This window comes from Heliangelus exortis, chromosome 1, assembly GCF_036169615.1.
Source record: "Heliangelus exortis chromosome 1, bHelExo1.hap1, whole genome shotgun sequence".
NCBI classification, from domain to species: Eukaryota; Metazoa; Chordata; class Aves; order Apodiformes; family Trochilidae; genus Heliangelus; species Heliangelus exortis.
The window spans coordinates 9958566-9974454 of record NC_092422.1 but is presented as its reverse complement, the minus strand read 5'-3'; the positions used below and the strand labels follow the sequence as shown (position 1 = coordinate 9974454).

The window sequence follows — 15889 nt, the reverse complement described above, 5'->3', positions numbered from 1 at the left end:
AGAATTAAACACTGTGGAGTCCTAACTCTGCTACTTTGCCCAGATGGGATTTACGGGGTGGGGAGGGGGAGAAGGGATGCAGATGGAAGAGCCATCTTCGGCCATTTCAAGTGTTAAAAATAAGTGAGATATGTGCCTTAGGGCTCAGCAGCTTGAACACAGTGATTATAAATGCTCCATGATTCCTCACCTGGGCTTATGCTTGAAAAGATCCTGACCCCTTCTTATGCTACATATTGCAATAGGATTGCCCAGCCAAATGTTGAAAGCCTATTTAGTGAATGCAATTTTCCTACGCCAAATTAAAAATGTTTCCTCTCAAGACTATTCCTTCTGGTTTTCTATCTGTTTAGAAATTTTCAGCAGACATAAATGATTTTTTCTTTCAAAAAAAATCAAAGCCCCAGAACAAAACAAGTATTGCAATCAGCATGAAAGCTGTGTGAATCCTCTCAATTCCTTTGATGAAGATCTTTCTATTGTTGTGAAAGAGTTCTGACTCTCAAGCTCTGCACCCCAATGGAGGGTTACCACCAACCTTGGGCTCTTCCTCCTGGGGTGATTTCTTTCTCAACCAGGTACCAGGGATCCCTGGTGTGGGAAAGGTGTTGAGGGCACAGAGATATGAGAAACTGCTCAGCATGAGCACAATGCTCCACTGTGAGCAAACAGCAGAACTTTAGCCTAAAACAACGACTGTACCTGTGACACTGCCCACAGAGTACATCCCTAGCTGCTACAAATCAATGGAAACACATAGGTTGCATTTTTAAGTCCAGGACTTTTATATCACCTAAACTGCCTTTTTTGTATGAAACAAACTGCATCATTTCCAGCTACTGTAATGTGGAGCCTAATTACTTGTGCTGGACAAGTGTCGTGCCAATCACATCAGTGGTAATGTTGCTTTATGAAGGACAAAATGTTGTTCTGTAAATTGCAGCAGCTTGAATCTGCTTCCTAGCATTAGGAAGCAGAATCTTCTGCTCTGCAGACTCAATGTAGCAAAGTCTCATCTCTATAGGCACTGGGAAGAGGCAACAGGTAGAAGCTATTCAGTGACCTACAGAATAGCAATCTCTGCAGCAGCACATCTGCAGCACGTAATCTGCCACTGGGCTCATGCACTGATGCAAAAGAGGATACTTTAGACACATAAAAGGTGTTTTAGACACATAACTAACCAGAAAACAGAGGTTTGGAAAGCAATGTAACACCAATGGATTCTGTAGGGGAGCAAGCTGACAGAGATTTAAATTGCATTTTCCCACCACCGAAAGGCGGCAGGATTTCCTTACCTGTTTTTGGATTAATTACAAAGAAGTTCTGGGGATTTCCACTTGTAATCCTGTAAGTGAGTTTTTCATAAGTGCCAGAGTCAGGGTCTTGGGCTTGGATCTGAATGACAGATACATCCTTCGGGGAGTTTTCCATGACAGCTGGGTAGTAGATGGGTTCAGAGGTGAGAGGAGCGTTGTCATTCACATCCTCCACTTCAATGTAGACTTCAATGGTAGTGTAGAGTGGAACAACTCCATGATCAGTTGCATAAACTGTCAACCAGTAGGATTTGGTTGTCTCCCGGTCAAGAATATCTGCTGTGTAGATAACTCCTGTGGAAAAACAGCAAACGAGACCTCAGGATTATGGATCAAAGAAACGATCTGGCTGTACTACAGAAATGTGTTATAATATATTATATGTATTATAATATGTGTTATAATATGTTATAAATACATATCACAAATGCTCCACCCTTGGAAAAATGAAAGTCGTGCATAAAACAAAAACAGAAACGTGACCTCAGGCATTTTCAACTGAACCCTTCCTCTCTTCAACTTCTCAATCCTTTATCCACAAAAATTTGGGGTGGGGAGGTAAAAAGATAGCTCTTCACAAGTGTCCTAATGTCATAGCCAATTCCTTGCCAGAACTGAAGCTGGCAGAACAACAGAAGAAACACCAGCATTTCTACCAGTGATGTGAACTTGTATAAACCCTGGTAGAGTGGGACATGACTACTGACAATGACTTGCACACAGGCATGTGGCTTATCTTTTCAAGCTCCTACCAGTTCCCCTGCTAAAGAAGAAAACCTAGGGGGCAGTTTAAAACAAATCCATTCAACTTCAGAAAACAGTTGGTGACTTTGATGAGATCATTAGTTGAACAATGCTAATCTTGGATAAGGAGCAGTCAAAAGCTCACACAATGGAAACTCTTAGGCAACCGTGATATGCTCTTTTATCATGGAGGAAGGAAGAGTTTGGCCACTTTACCTACTGGTGTAAGGAAACACTACTAGAGCATGTGTTTGTGTATAACAGAGCCACAGAGAGGCAGGGCATCCATCACCCCACTGAGGTACCATGACTTATGCCCATATGGTTCCTGCCATGAAGGTTTCCACCCCCCTCTTATCTTCCTAAAGTGATTTAGAAATCCATCCTGCTCCTGAAATGAGCACCAAAATTAAGAAGACAACAGGTGAAATCAGATAGAGGACCCTTAAACCAGAAAGACTTCTGAGCACTGGAAGACCTGCTTGTATTTATAGTCCAAACCTTCACGGACTTGAGCACTGACTGTGAACATACAGAGGATAAAACATGCCAGTGCCATGCACACCACCACACCAGCATCAGTATAAGTCAATGCATTTTCCCACCACTTCTGTGATAGAACAAACAAGAACATTTTTCTTCTCCTAGTGCAAAATTATTAATAATCAACAATTATACTACTACTAAAGCATTACTAAAGCTTGGACAACACATTAATACAGTGGATCTCAAACCTGAGATACACTTAAAAGGCCAGTCTACAGGCCATCAAGTCATGTCATTAGTAGAAGGAGACTTCTGGAGAAGTTGCAAGGCAAGACTGGAACACAAGAAACCTGTATTTAGTCTCTGATGTGCTTGATGCTACTTAAAACAACATTCCCAATAAACCACTGAGGAAAAAAGTGCTCCATGATCAGCACTAATAAATAATGCATGTGCCTTTTTGGGCTTTGGATTTTTTTAAGTATCAGACAGCACTGAAGTTTCTAAGATAACCTGAAATCTTAGAAAAGCTTTAAAGACACTGGAATTGGCAGAGGGGTGTTCGGGGCAGACTTCTGGCACTGCTATAGAGTGCAAGCACCATGATCAGTCACTGTGCAAAGCTTGGGCTGACAAGAAGGTATCCTCCCCAACAGTCCTACTGGGAATACTTCTTAATGGGGTATGTAAAGCTCAAATGTAATCTATCTGAATTATTCTTCTGCCTGAGTCGTCCTACCAGTTATGCATCAAACATTCCTTTTTTAGATTATACCAACAATTAATCCCTTTGTGACACTGGATTCAGACAAGACCTTTGGTTTAAAAGTTAACTGCTGAATCTACTCCATTTCTTGAAAAGCAGCCATGAAAATGATAGCTTTATGCTCCTGAGATGGCAGCAGTAGCAATGGATTTGATGGTCTGATAGAGCTTCTGGTGGTTAACACCTCCATGGACATTTCACAACAGAACATATTCTACACTGATGTTTACTAGCAAGCTTACTACATGGCTTTTATGAGGGGTAGCAGCAAGAGGTGAATGATGTAACTGCTGTCCTAAGGGACTCCCACTCCTGGCATGGGACAGAGAAGATCACCAAACAAGAAGGGATGATGTGTGTCCCCAGGGAGTCAGGTCCTGGCTCAGACTGTTCCATCCAACTCTGCTCTGGGCAGAAGGCAGCAGAGAGATGCCTGATACACTTGCACTTGTCTTGTAAGACACTTTTTTTTTTTTTAATTTTCTAATTTCTTTTTTTTTAAAATGGTATTTTTAATTCTGTTTTTAAGTGCTAGTTTGAACTGACAAGTATTCCCTTACAATGTGATCAACCACATAGGAATGGGAAAGGATCAGGACCAATTCCAGCCATGTATGGGGCTTAGGTCTTTTTCTAGTAACATCAGGTCCATGTTCTTCTTGCTCAGATACATTATTCATCCAACAAAGGTGAGCAACACCACACTGGAGGACAAAGGCTGAGTGTATTCTAAATATTCTTGTCAGCAGCAGGCTGTAGTATGCAATGACTTTCTGTAGAAACATGGGTGAAATATGTAGTGGACTGTGATGAAAATGTCTAGAAGTCTGGAAGAGAAATTGCATCACAGGGATGAGAAGAGCCCATAATAAATGGCACTCTGTGGAAATAAATAAATAAAATAAAACCCATGTGGCAAGGATGAGGCATAAAATGGTGAACATTAGTGCTCCTAGAGATGTTGATTTATTCAGCGGACAAGAAGAATTATTTTGGGTCTTTAAACAAAATTTGAAATAAGTAGGGTTTTCCCACAGTGAGAGCACAGAAGGTTTTAGCAGATTAACCTCTTTTTATGAAGCTGAATTTTACCAATACTGAGCTTATAATAAATCTACCTTCTGAGTCACTCCTTCATTTTATAACTCCTGGCAACAGTTACTTTCTAATTCTGTATTTCAGAAGGAAAGGATCATTGAACAAGCGTTAGCAACTGCCAGTGGGTCTGCTACACTGGTTCTTCTTTTTTGTTTTGATTTATTAAAAGGTCCCAGATATAAATTAATTCCTTTCACTCAATATGTCTTGTCATTTCTTGTCACCACCACACAGCAGTTTGATAAATAAGGTCTTTGTTCACGTTCAGATTTTCCACATGGAAACCCTTCCATTGTCCCTGGAACACCTTCTAATGTGCTCTGAAATGTCCTGCACAAAATGCCTCCTTGCTGCCTACCCAAATCTGGTTCTACAGAAAGCACACACAAAAATACACATGCTGCCTGAATATTTAACCAGCCTCTCTATGTATGGATGACACCTTCCAGATGGATGTAAAACTTAACTTTCTTCTAAAAAAACACTACAGTATTTTGAAAAAGAGATGATTAAGGGATTTCCTGTAGTAATTCTGAGTGATAGAAGTTTTTGGAAGAGGAGCAGATACTTCAGAGTCAATCTACGCAGGAACCTCCCCACATCTTGTTCATCATTGGCTGAAACTGTGACAGTATGATACTTAAATTTTTTGTCTAGGCTCCTAACTTAGGTAGAAGAAGTTGCATTGTCTTGTCACAGTACCAGTATGCCAAACACTGGGAATTCTGTTCTGCTCCCTGGCAAGCAGTTGCTCCTGCCAGATATCCTCCATGCTGAGTATTTGCACTCTCCTTTTTCTGCTATCAACTCCCAGACACCAGACCTTGATTTGCTTTTCTCAGCTAGATTAAAGGGCCTCATTACTCTCAGTCTTTCCCATACCCAGCTTCTTACAGACCACCAAGCTGTCTTTCAATCTTGCCTGAAAAAAACCTAACTAGAACTGAACCTCTTTCAGTGTTTGTGCTACTGAGGGTATTCATGAAGGATGATCTGAGTTATAGGAGGAATGTATGTGCACAGCAGATAGCCCTGGCAATGGGCACCTATGTAAACACCCAAGCTGACAGCTCCACTAAACACTCTTCTGCAGAGCAGTGGCAGGTCCATTCATCACCCAGCCTATACACAAAGTACTGTCAAATGTATAAGGTAAACAAACACGAGGCAAAAAAGAGTCAAGAAAAGAAACAATGCTTTTCTCTAATCTCTTTTTGGTTTATGAGCCTTTCGGTTTCTTGTGACTATAGTAAATACAGAACTTCCAGATAAATTTTGAGTGGACTGTGTCATTTGAAGTGGTCCTTTAAAGAAGCGCTGCAAATTGGTGGGAGAGGCAGGCAGGAAATGAAGTTTGATGATTCTTTGTCCACTTTAATAGCCACCAGCTTCTCCCTTTTTTTTTTGCCTTTCCTAATAGTCATGAAGCATCTCACTGTGGGCCACTTGCAGGAGCCATGCAGAAAACGTTAGCTCCTTATTTTCCCAGGAAAAAAGGGAAAACAGGCCTTTAAGAGAAACAAGCACACAACCTTTGCATTGCTGGCACAATGCCAACTCCAAGGGCTGCACTTAATTTACATATAAATCTGCCCAGGATTTTAATCGGAGATTGATGCACTCTGTTGTCATTTTTCACTTCTGTTGTTTGTAATGCACTTGGTAGCTGGTGAATTACATATGGCAAATATACTTGGAGAAATGCAGTGGCAAGCATATCTGTGGCATGGCTTTTTGGATTGATGGCTGCCTTTATTTCTGAGGCTGAAGAAGTGCTGGCTTCAGTCCTTCAGGGACGCTGCAAAAATCTGTCTGAGGGCACCGTAAAGAGCTGTTTTACAGACTGCTTGGTTGGATTTCAGCTGCCTCATGTAGAAATTCAGTAGTGCCTCAGTGGTGGAGTGTCCCAGTGGATGGAAACATCTGGTTTTCTGCCTTGTTCAGAAATGCGCCTGCAAAATCTTGGAACACTTTGGTTTTTAATCACTTTGAAATTTTCAGGAACTCTGCTGGTGTTTCTTTTTACTTCTTAATTTGTTTAGCTCAGGCATCATTACCTAGTTCATGTTTCTCTTCTAATTAGCAAGCACCTGGGAAGAGTACATCACAAAAGCTATCCAAGAAAAGCCTTAGAGACGCTCCCAAAGGCTTCTCCTTCCTTCTGAGCTCCTGCCTCTGAAAACAAAGTTCTGTCTTTCTTTAGTATCTGTTATTATTTCTAAGCTTTGAAGTAAGTGAGATCTTCCTGAATTTTTTGTTGTCTTATCCAGGGACATTCTTGATCTTTCTCATCCTATTGCTCAGCTCAGCTCAAGTCTACCTGTGGATCCTGGTGCCAGATCTATTTGCCCTTTTTGCTTTCATGCCATCATGATGAAGAAGTAGTGCTGGTAATCAAGCTCAAGTTGTCCAGTTAAGAAAAGGCTCAAAACCAAGATGTTGCTTGTTCTTATCCTTTTTCACCAAATCAAGCCAATTGCATCTCAGACTGGGAAATTAGAAAAGGCCAGATAAGGTGAAGAGCCCACTTATTCCTCCCAGACCCTGACCCAGGAGGGGCTACAGAGGAGGACTGGGAGGCAGAGTCTGTCCTCAGCACAAGCTGCAGTCCAGGATGGAGGTGACACTACATCAGCACACCCCCACTGCCAGAATGTGGCCTGCCCCTTCCCACCCTCTACTCACAGGTGTAAATGCAAAGTTCAATGGTTAAAATAGCTATAAGAATATATAATCCTTATGGTGACTGAAGGACTAAGTGTGATGGATGCACCTTCCTGACCCCACTCTCAGGATCAGCTGCAAACTTACTCTCAATATGTCCAGGTGCCACATCAGCTTCTGCCATGCAAAGTGCTACAAAAAATGTATTTCCAGAGCTCTAAGTTTGCTTTTCCCTCCTCCAGCTTCAAAACAAAGGGGTTCAGTGCAAAACAGCTACAAAGCAGAAGCTGGTTTGTCCCCCAATTACAATGACAGGAATGAGGCAGAGTCAGAATGCCTACTGACAGCAAAATACTCAGGTCCTTTTTCATCCCTCAAATTCAAAGGAAGAAAGCAAAAATCACTGATTCTGAAATACTACTAATTATTCATGACCCTCATCAAAGGCTCTTTGAGTCTCACAGACATAAACACAACGCCTTGCTTGTCACTGAGCCATCAGCCAAAGGTCCTTGCTTGCATTGCTTTGCTGGGTAAAGCTAATAAATAAATGCAGCTTTCAGAGAAAAGGGTGAAATTATGACTTTTTTTTTTTTTTTAATTTCTTCATTCAAAATACAGAGGAGAAGAAAGAGTTTACACACACACTTAATCTGTCCTCATGGAGACAAAGGTTTTTAATCCAGCCACCCACCCCTCAAGCTCTGGCTGGATCCTGCCCAAAAACATCATTGTAGAGGGGCAGGATACAAAGATTTGTGAGTCTAAATGCAAAGATCAGAGCTAATATGGATTCCTTGCATTGAGCAATAACATGATTTTTGAAGGACATATAGCAGAGAGCTACAATAGGCAGGAAAAGTTTAAAAATACTGCAAGCCATTCATCAAACCAGTGAACATAAAATCAACGAAAATGGCATGATTTGTAGACAGGAATTTCACACCCAATTAAGGAAGAAAATTTATGATTTCAAGAAAGCTAACATTATGCCTCACCCATATATTTTTTTATTTAGGTCCTTCATATAGAATAGCTCTGGTTTCCATAAAAGCAGAGCACACACACCTCTTTTAGGAGATGTTTATTTTGTCACTTCCATTAAGGGTAAACTGTAAATATAACACAGAGGATTAAACAGTTTTAGAGTAACGAAGATGTGAACCTGAGCACTGATGCCAGACCTGATTCAGCACACCGGGGTCACTGAAGCCAGTGGGAATTAGAGTAAGCCATACATTATATTAATCCCTTTTTAAAGTCTTCTCCAGCCATGAATCACCAGTGCCAGCTCTGAATATGGACAGTGATATCAGATCAGCCACAAACTCAACCAGAGCATGAAGGAGACCTATCACTCATCCCCCCCACTGCTTGCAGCCAGCAGCTTTGAAAATCTGGCTCCTCACTCTGGTGATTAAATGCTGTTTTATCGCCTTCATTTAAGCCCCCCCATTGTGCAAAGTGTGACCTCCTGTTTTTATTTTTATTGCACAAATTTTCTGGGCTTTAATGCATATTAAAATGCAGAACTAGTTTCTATTGAAGCAAATGGGAATATGCCCATTGACTTAAATGGAGATTAGATCATGCCCAGGAACGAGTCCAAAAGCAATATTAACTTTGTGAGGCTATACATGCCTAGAACTTCCTAGTTTTCTTTTCTTTTTCTGGTTCAAATATAAAACATACATAAAAAGCCATTCTTGTCAAACAATGTAAGACAGGTAACATTACTGTCTAGGGCTCAACTTTTAATTTCTCTTTTTTACTGATGTATTGAGTGTACAAATTTACTGTTACCTTAAAAAGCACACTCTGCATTGAATATTACATCTGCATTCCCAGGGCAGTAAAAAAGAATTAGAAAGCCAGTCCTCAGCAATGCTATTTCCACTGACCCTGGGTTAGTCTGCAAATATACCTTTTACCATGATATAATACACAATTTTATCAATATTACAATGAGCAAGACTTGTGACAAGGACATCCAACACATTAAGAAATGTAATGTAATAGGTAAGTAGGCACATAATGTACAGGTTTACACAGCCTGCTGGACACAACATGTTACCCTGTGCTTCAGAGGCAATTTCAAGTATGGACTTTTACCAAGGGAAGGGCCATGGATGCTGTTGTGCTCAGCACCAGGTAAAAAGCAAGGCTGAAAACATTTTCTTCTTGTGGAAGAAACATCCACCATGCAATAATGTAGACCAAGCACAGGCAGCTGGTCTGAAATCCAGATCAGTTAGATATAGCTTCATCTGACCTCCAAGGTTGTTGGGCCAACCAACAACCCATCTAAAGTCAGGGATACTCATTTGAATTGAATGCACAGTGTAATTGCAGACCAGCTATGGCAGGGGGTATTAGATCAGGTGTAGCCCCATCAGCATGGGCATGGCCTTGACAGCAGGATGGGGAATCCTGCCTGAGTAAAGACCCCAGTCAGCCCTGCCTCAGGCTGCAAAACACAGAAGTAGCTTAATTTACAACAGGTAGAGATGTTCAATTAATTAAAGGCAGTAGTCACGTTTATGTTTGGCCAGTGCCCCCAGAGCTGTTGTGCTAAAGCAGACAAGAAGGCTGCAAGACTGCTGCCAGGAGGGCAACTCCCCATTAAAGGAGGATCTTAATGGCACTGGAATAGAGGCATGTCTCAGGTTAGGTGCTTGACCTTCCAGGTTACTTTTATTTTGAGTTTTGAGGTGAGATTCTTCTGTATTTATTTCAAATTACATAAATTTGATGCTGCTTGTTTCCTTTGCCTTTTTTTTTTTTTTTTTTTTTTTTTCTGGTGGGGGGGATGTGAAGGTGGGAAGGCTTAAAACTTCACATCAAAATGAGCTATCACTTAAATACAGTATCTTCAAGGTCACTTACACATCAATTTCAGAGCAATTTTCCAAACATGCCACCCAGACACTGAATCAGAGGCTTAGTCAAATAAATTCTCTATCTTCTTCCATTTATGAATTAAATGAAATAAGATGAGTTGACATTTTCACCTGACTAGGCTTTATTATGTTTTTTGTATCTTCAATCACATCCCTCTACTTATTTAAAAAAATACTCACACTCATCTTAGCTTTAATATTTTTTGCTTGGGTAAAAAAAATCTCCAAAGCTTTACATGTGTAAACTAAAACACACAATGGCCAACTCTAGAAGAACAAAATAGTTTTCAAAAGGACAAATACTATAAAGAAACCTTCTCATTTATTAATAATCTCATGTCAAAGCCTAACACACTTCAACACTGCTGAACAGTGCAATAAAACCCTGTAGTAAAAAGCAGCTGAGAGAAGGCATGAAGCCCCAGCAATGCCTGAACTGCTGCCACATAAAGCTTCCTATGCACTAAAAGCATTTGAGAACAATGGGACTAAGTGTGACATTCCTCTGACAAATGGGATGGGCTGGGAACCCACAAAGCTGGAGTCATATCATTCACCTGATACAAACACGGGCTGCTGCTGCTGGGTGTCCTTTTACCCCTATAGATCCTTCCTCTTTGGTCTGAGACACAGCAAAATAGAACACTCATTTGTGGGGTCTACTTTTTGCTGTTTGCTGGAATTTGTGCAGGCTCAACTTTTCAGCCAAAGTGGCAAGAAAAGCAAATGAGAAATGAAATTCTGTATCTGTGGCAGGTGTTGTTCTACACACAGGTATGTTAAACTTTTATAAATCTTGCCAGTGTGGGAATGCACACTTAATGTAACTCAGAAGGACAACAACTAGTGGTATAATTTCACTCTATTGATCATACCTTTTTTTTTTCTTTCTTTCTTTCTTATTTTTTTTAAAGCACTTGTGGCTACTGAGCTTCACACATGAATTACAAACTGCAAATCTTCTTCAATATTATAACCCTCCTGTATCAAACAATGACTTCTACCTTGTTTTCTGAGCATCACTGGGATTACAAAACCCTTGCATGCCTTTTACCTACCTCTGCATCCTCCCCAACAAACCAAATGTGGAGATGGCAGCAGAAGAAATCTTTACATTGCTAGCACCAAAAATGAAAGCTGTTAAAGCTCTATAATAATCTGTTTGTATGGAGACATTTTTTTCTCAAAGAATTAATGCCCAGAGTAACCTAGATTCTGTACATTCTCTTCAATAGATTAATAAAGAGATCAAAGTCTGACCCATGGGCCCTCTGTCAGGAGGACTAGGAAGATATTTTAAAAAAAGGGTTTGCTTCTGGTTATTTTAGAAACAAGATCAGAAGCAAAGCCAAGCTGAAGCAGGAAGAAATGGAGAAAAAAGGTAAAGGATGCTCAAAAGGATTCCCATAAAAGCCCTGGCAAGGGATTTCTGTGCAGGGTTCTCTTCCTCTATGTAGAGCTCTGTATCTTTTGTATGGCCCATAGCATGAGAGATCATTCTGGGAACCCTTCCACAAAATCTGTGCCAATCTCTTCAGCTGCTGAACTGCCCTGGAGAGTGAGTGATCCCTCACACTAAGGAAAGCAAGGCTGACCTTACCTAGGCTCAAGTATGACATAAACCAGCACTGGTTCTTCCAATGGGTCTCAACACTAAGAAATGTTGGCCTGAGATGGCTGGCCAAATTAGACAAGAGATTATTTGGCGTAGTCCACAAAGCACAAGTCTTTCACCTTTAACTATATGGAGTATATACACTGGAAATGGAGTATTACTATATACTATACAGGAAATACAGTTGTCATTTTCCTCCCTCCTTTGTTGCTGTTCCTTTTGTCCCACAGCAAGTGGGAAGGCTATCAAAAGAATAACAGCATTAACCCTCAGATCTGCTTTTACCTTCCTCTATCCAAACATAAACCCAGAGGAGTGGTCAAAAAGGAGAGAAAAAGCACATCAGAAAGGGGTTTAACAGCCACACTACAGTAGAACATGAACACTGCAAAGTTGAGCAGAGAATGATGCACAGGGCTGGAGCACCATTTAACCCCCTTGCACCAAGAGCCCCATTTTCTCTGCTTGGAGGTACTGTGCATAGCTCCAGAATCTACTTTAAGAAGCATGTCAAAACACTGGAGAAGATGTAAAAAAAAAGAGAGATCCACAGACAGTGTGAGTAGCAGAGACAATGATTTACAGTTAGAGAGTTTAAGATTTCCATTTCTTAAGCTTATTAAAAAGAAGATGGAGAGGCAACTTCATTAGAAAATCCATGTAAAGTTCATGGGGAAATATTATTGGGAAGTAAAGGGCTCTTTAATCTAACAAAATAAGGTGGAGTGAAATCTAATGATTGGAAACTGAAGCCAGGAAAAATAAAATTAGCAATCAGCTTGATAGCCTTCTTCATTATTTATTTTTTCTAAAGCGGGTGATTAATTCCTGGAATAATTTCTTCCTATCTCCAGATATCTGCAAATGAGGGCTACAAGCTGTTGGGGAAGAAACATTTCATGGCAAATGTATGCTATGGTTCAATCAGAGAAAAATCACTCAGTATAAAGAAGTACAAAAGTGACACATAATAGACAGTGATATAAAAGGGATGAAACCAAACAATCTGGTTTGTTCTGGCCTTAAGCACTATGGATCTGGGAACACTGTCCATCTGTTTTCTCCAAGTAGCCTGGAGAGAAGAGGAGGATCACTGGATGGTGCTGGGCTGCCACAGCTCTCCCAACCTGCCCAGCCCCATTCCCATGGTTTCTCTTCTTGTCCCAACAGCATCTACATTGCCATCCCCACAGAGGGGAGAAAATACACCTAATGGAAGAGTAGTTTCTTCTTCATCCTGAAACCCTTATGGTTATGGTTGTTGAAAAGTACTGTTGGCTATTTGTGATTCCAATTGGAAATCTGACTGAATACAGAGGAACAGGTGGTTCTCAGGTACACAAAGGATCCTGACACGAACCAGGCTTAAAGCAGCCCAGCACTGCCCAGGTGGATGCCTACAGGGCACAATGCAGAGCCCAGCAGCCCAGAAAGTAATTTCACTTCACTTTTTCTTAGCTAATGAGCCAGCAGCTTGCAGATGTCCTCTGTTACATACGAGGGCAAGCAAGGAACTGAGGAGCCTGTTCTAGAGATGTGCACAAGGCATTGGAAGCAGCACATCTGCTGGTGGTGGCCACTGGAAAGCTAGAAGTAATGTCCATGGCATCTGTCGAGGCTGAGTTCCATGTACCGTGGGGGGGTGGCAGTCAGCGATCAATCTGGTCTCTTTCTGTGGTTGGGAAGAAACTCTCAGATTACAAAAGGACTCTCAGGCAGCCATCCCCTGACTTATATAAGAACTATTGATTGCCCCCTTTTTTTTTTTTTTTTTTTCCAGTGAATTTTCCAGTGGATAAGGGCTCTCAAGCAGTATATACTTCATGATTTATTTTTTTTTCCCAATGCAACATACTGCATTTCAATATGAAATATGGACTGGATACACTAAAACCTTGAACCATTTGCAGAACTCTCTGGAGGTGTAGAACATACATTTTTCCTGAGTATCACACTGGTTTTGCCTACAGGGGACAGGTATGTAACATTCAACATGTCAAAAAAAGAGCTAACTTGTTTTGAATCAGGATTACTGCTTTAAAATGTCCAGAAGCAAAACACTTCATTTTTTCATAAATGGCCTTTTAGATTTACTTCATCTTCCCTTCTCTAGAGAGACTGAGGAAGAGAACCCTGTTTCATCCTTCATGTCCAGAGGGTGCAAAACCACCTCAAGCAGCTGCTTCTGCTATTGGGAAGGACTTTTGATGACTGCAGCAGAAAAATATGAAAGCAGGTTATCTGGAGGCCAAACTTGAGTTCGGACCACCTGACAGTGTCAAAAATCTTAGGAGCATCTCTTGCTGTTCATTTCAAGAAGGACAGGAGCTCAGTTTATGTTACTAAGCAGACACAAGAACCGTTCTAATCACACTTCTAAAGCACAAGAATGGGTCTTACACCCCAGACTTTTCACTAATGGGGAACTAACTTCCACAAAGCAGTCCCCATGAGACACTCTGATGAACCTCTGCAAGGAAGACACACTGGAATAATGTTTTCACCCTCACTGTCATGACACCAGTATCCCCCAGAAGGAGGTACACACCCATCTGTGGGTGTCTGGTAAATGATAGCTGAGAAGCTGTTATCTACTAAATCATACCACAAAACACAGAATAGACTCCTGATGCCCTCATGGGAGCTGGCAGGATGGAATGTCACTGATGAACTCGGTCTGGCTCTTCCATTAATTGAGATCTGAGCTTACAGCCCAGTCTAGAACTAGTCAAAAAGTAAAAAAGGGAAAAGACTGGATAGGACAGCCCAGTCCTTATGCTGAATTTAACAATGTAGAAGTAACTGCAGAGTTCAGCCTTTCTTTCGAAGCCCAAATGAGAAGGCTGAGGAACTGCCTGCTTAGAAATCATCAGCTTCTGAATCACTTTTTGCACAATCTGACTGCCTCAAAAATCCTGCCCTGAATGTAATTCAAATACTCTCACTCTCCTTAAAAGCTTGGAGGCTTTTTAATGGTCTTATTTTGAGTAAAAAACAGTATGCTCCTCCTGCAACTTTCTTTCAACCTCTTTCTCATTTCCCAACATCTACCCCAACAGCCTACATCTTTCACTAAAAAACAGTCATCACTTTTTGAAGATCATTCACAAATAAAATAGCTCTCTTTTAGCATGACAAACTTTTCTATAGAAATTGCCCAGAGAAATCCCAGATACTTCTAAATGTACTTATAATAGGATGGTCTTAGAGGCAGCTACAGGTTCTGCATGGGAATCGCCTCATGTACAGCCATAGCTGTGATTGCAAAAAGTGAAATAACTAGAATTCATTTCCATGCTGGATTTTCTCCAAGACCCCTTGAGCAACCTCATGGTATCTCTGCAGGAAAAAACTGCACATGAGCATTAAAATAGCCAGAATTTTAATATTCTTCCTTGCATAGAGAAAATGGAGCTAGGGTTATAATGGCAAACCTAGCACAGACCTTGCACAAGCAGACCCTAATTATACTTCTGCTTTACACTCCATACTCTGTGTGATACTAAATCCAGGGGCCAAAGAGTACCTGGGAATATGCTGGAGTGTACTGATGGAAAGTGCCATCATTTTAATCTTGAGGTAGCACTAGTCTGACATTTATCTTCAAAAATCTTCCACAGGTAGGACACTCTCCTTCAGACAAGAAAACAGAAGGGAGCGGGAAGCTGAGATCCACAAGAGACCATGGCACATCAGAGCAGTCTGATAAAAGCTTTAGTGCAGTCAACCCTCCCATGATCACTGGGAATGGTGCCAGTGACTCAGTGGGTGCTTCCTCTTGGCTCTGAACAGAGAGAATCAAACCAATGTGCTGTGGCTGCTGCTCCCCTAAGTGTAGCCTTTCATGTAAGACATAAAACTCAGGCCCTTATCCCACCAGAGTCATCTGAAGTCATGGCACTTTCTGTCAGCTTTCCCCGCCTGCTTTTCCAGGAGATGCTGTGGCTCTCTAGACAAGATGCCAGGAAGCAAAGAGGGCAACCTGGCACTTGAGGGGTGCTGAGACCTCAGCATCCACCCAGACGGTCCCTTGCTCATTCAGGACAAAGCTCAATGTACTCTGTAGGAGTAAGCATTGCATTCCCCAGCTGCTGTACACACACAGGCACATAAACTGCAGCAGCTCAATTTTAGAGCTTTTTATGATGAGGCAGACTAAGCTCCCTAAAGAGGCAGGGAAAGTCAGTGTCTTGATAAAGGAAATAATGAAATGTTGCGATACCAATATACGCCATGTGATCCCCTGAGGGAAACAACAAGCATGAGCCCTAATGAAATAAAACAAAAAAAAATAAGG

General features: G+C 41.2%; 1 protein-coding gene across 11 annotated transcripts in view; it reads right to left on the bottom strand.

Moving 5' to 3' along the window:
• Nucleotides 1–15889, bottom strand: part of FAT3 (FAT atypical cadherin 3) — a 402030-nt gene that overhangs the window by 218456 nt on the left and 167685 nt on the right. For all 11 annotated transcript variants that reach the window (XR_011723915.1, XR_011723916.1, XM_071733516.1 and 8 more), the window contains exon 3: nt 1299–1613. Coding sequence is in view for 9 of the 11 variants with exons in the window: in XM_071733516.1 (XP_071589617.1) it covers nt 1299–1613 (315 nt within the window). In the remaining 2 variants the exon portion in view is untranslated. The remainder of the gene's footprint in view (nt 1–1298; nt 1614–15889) is intronic.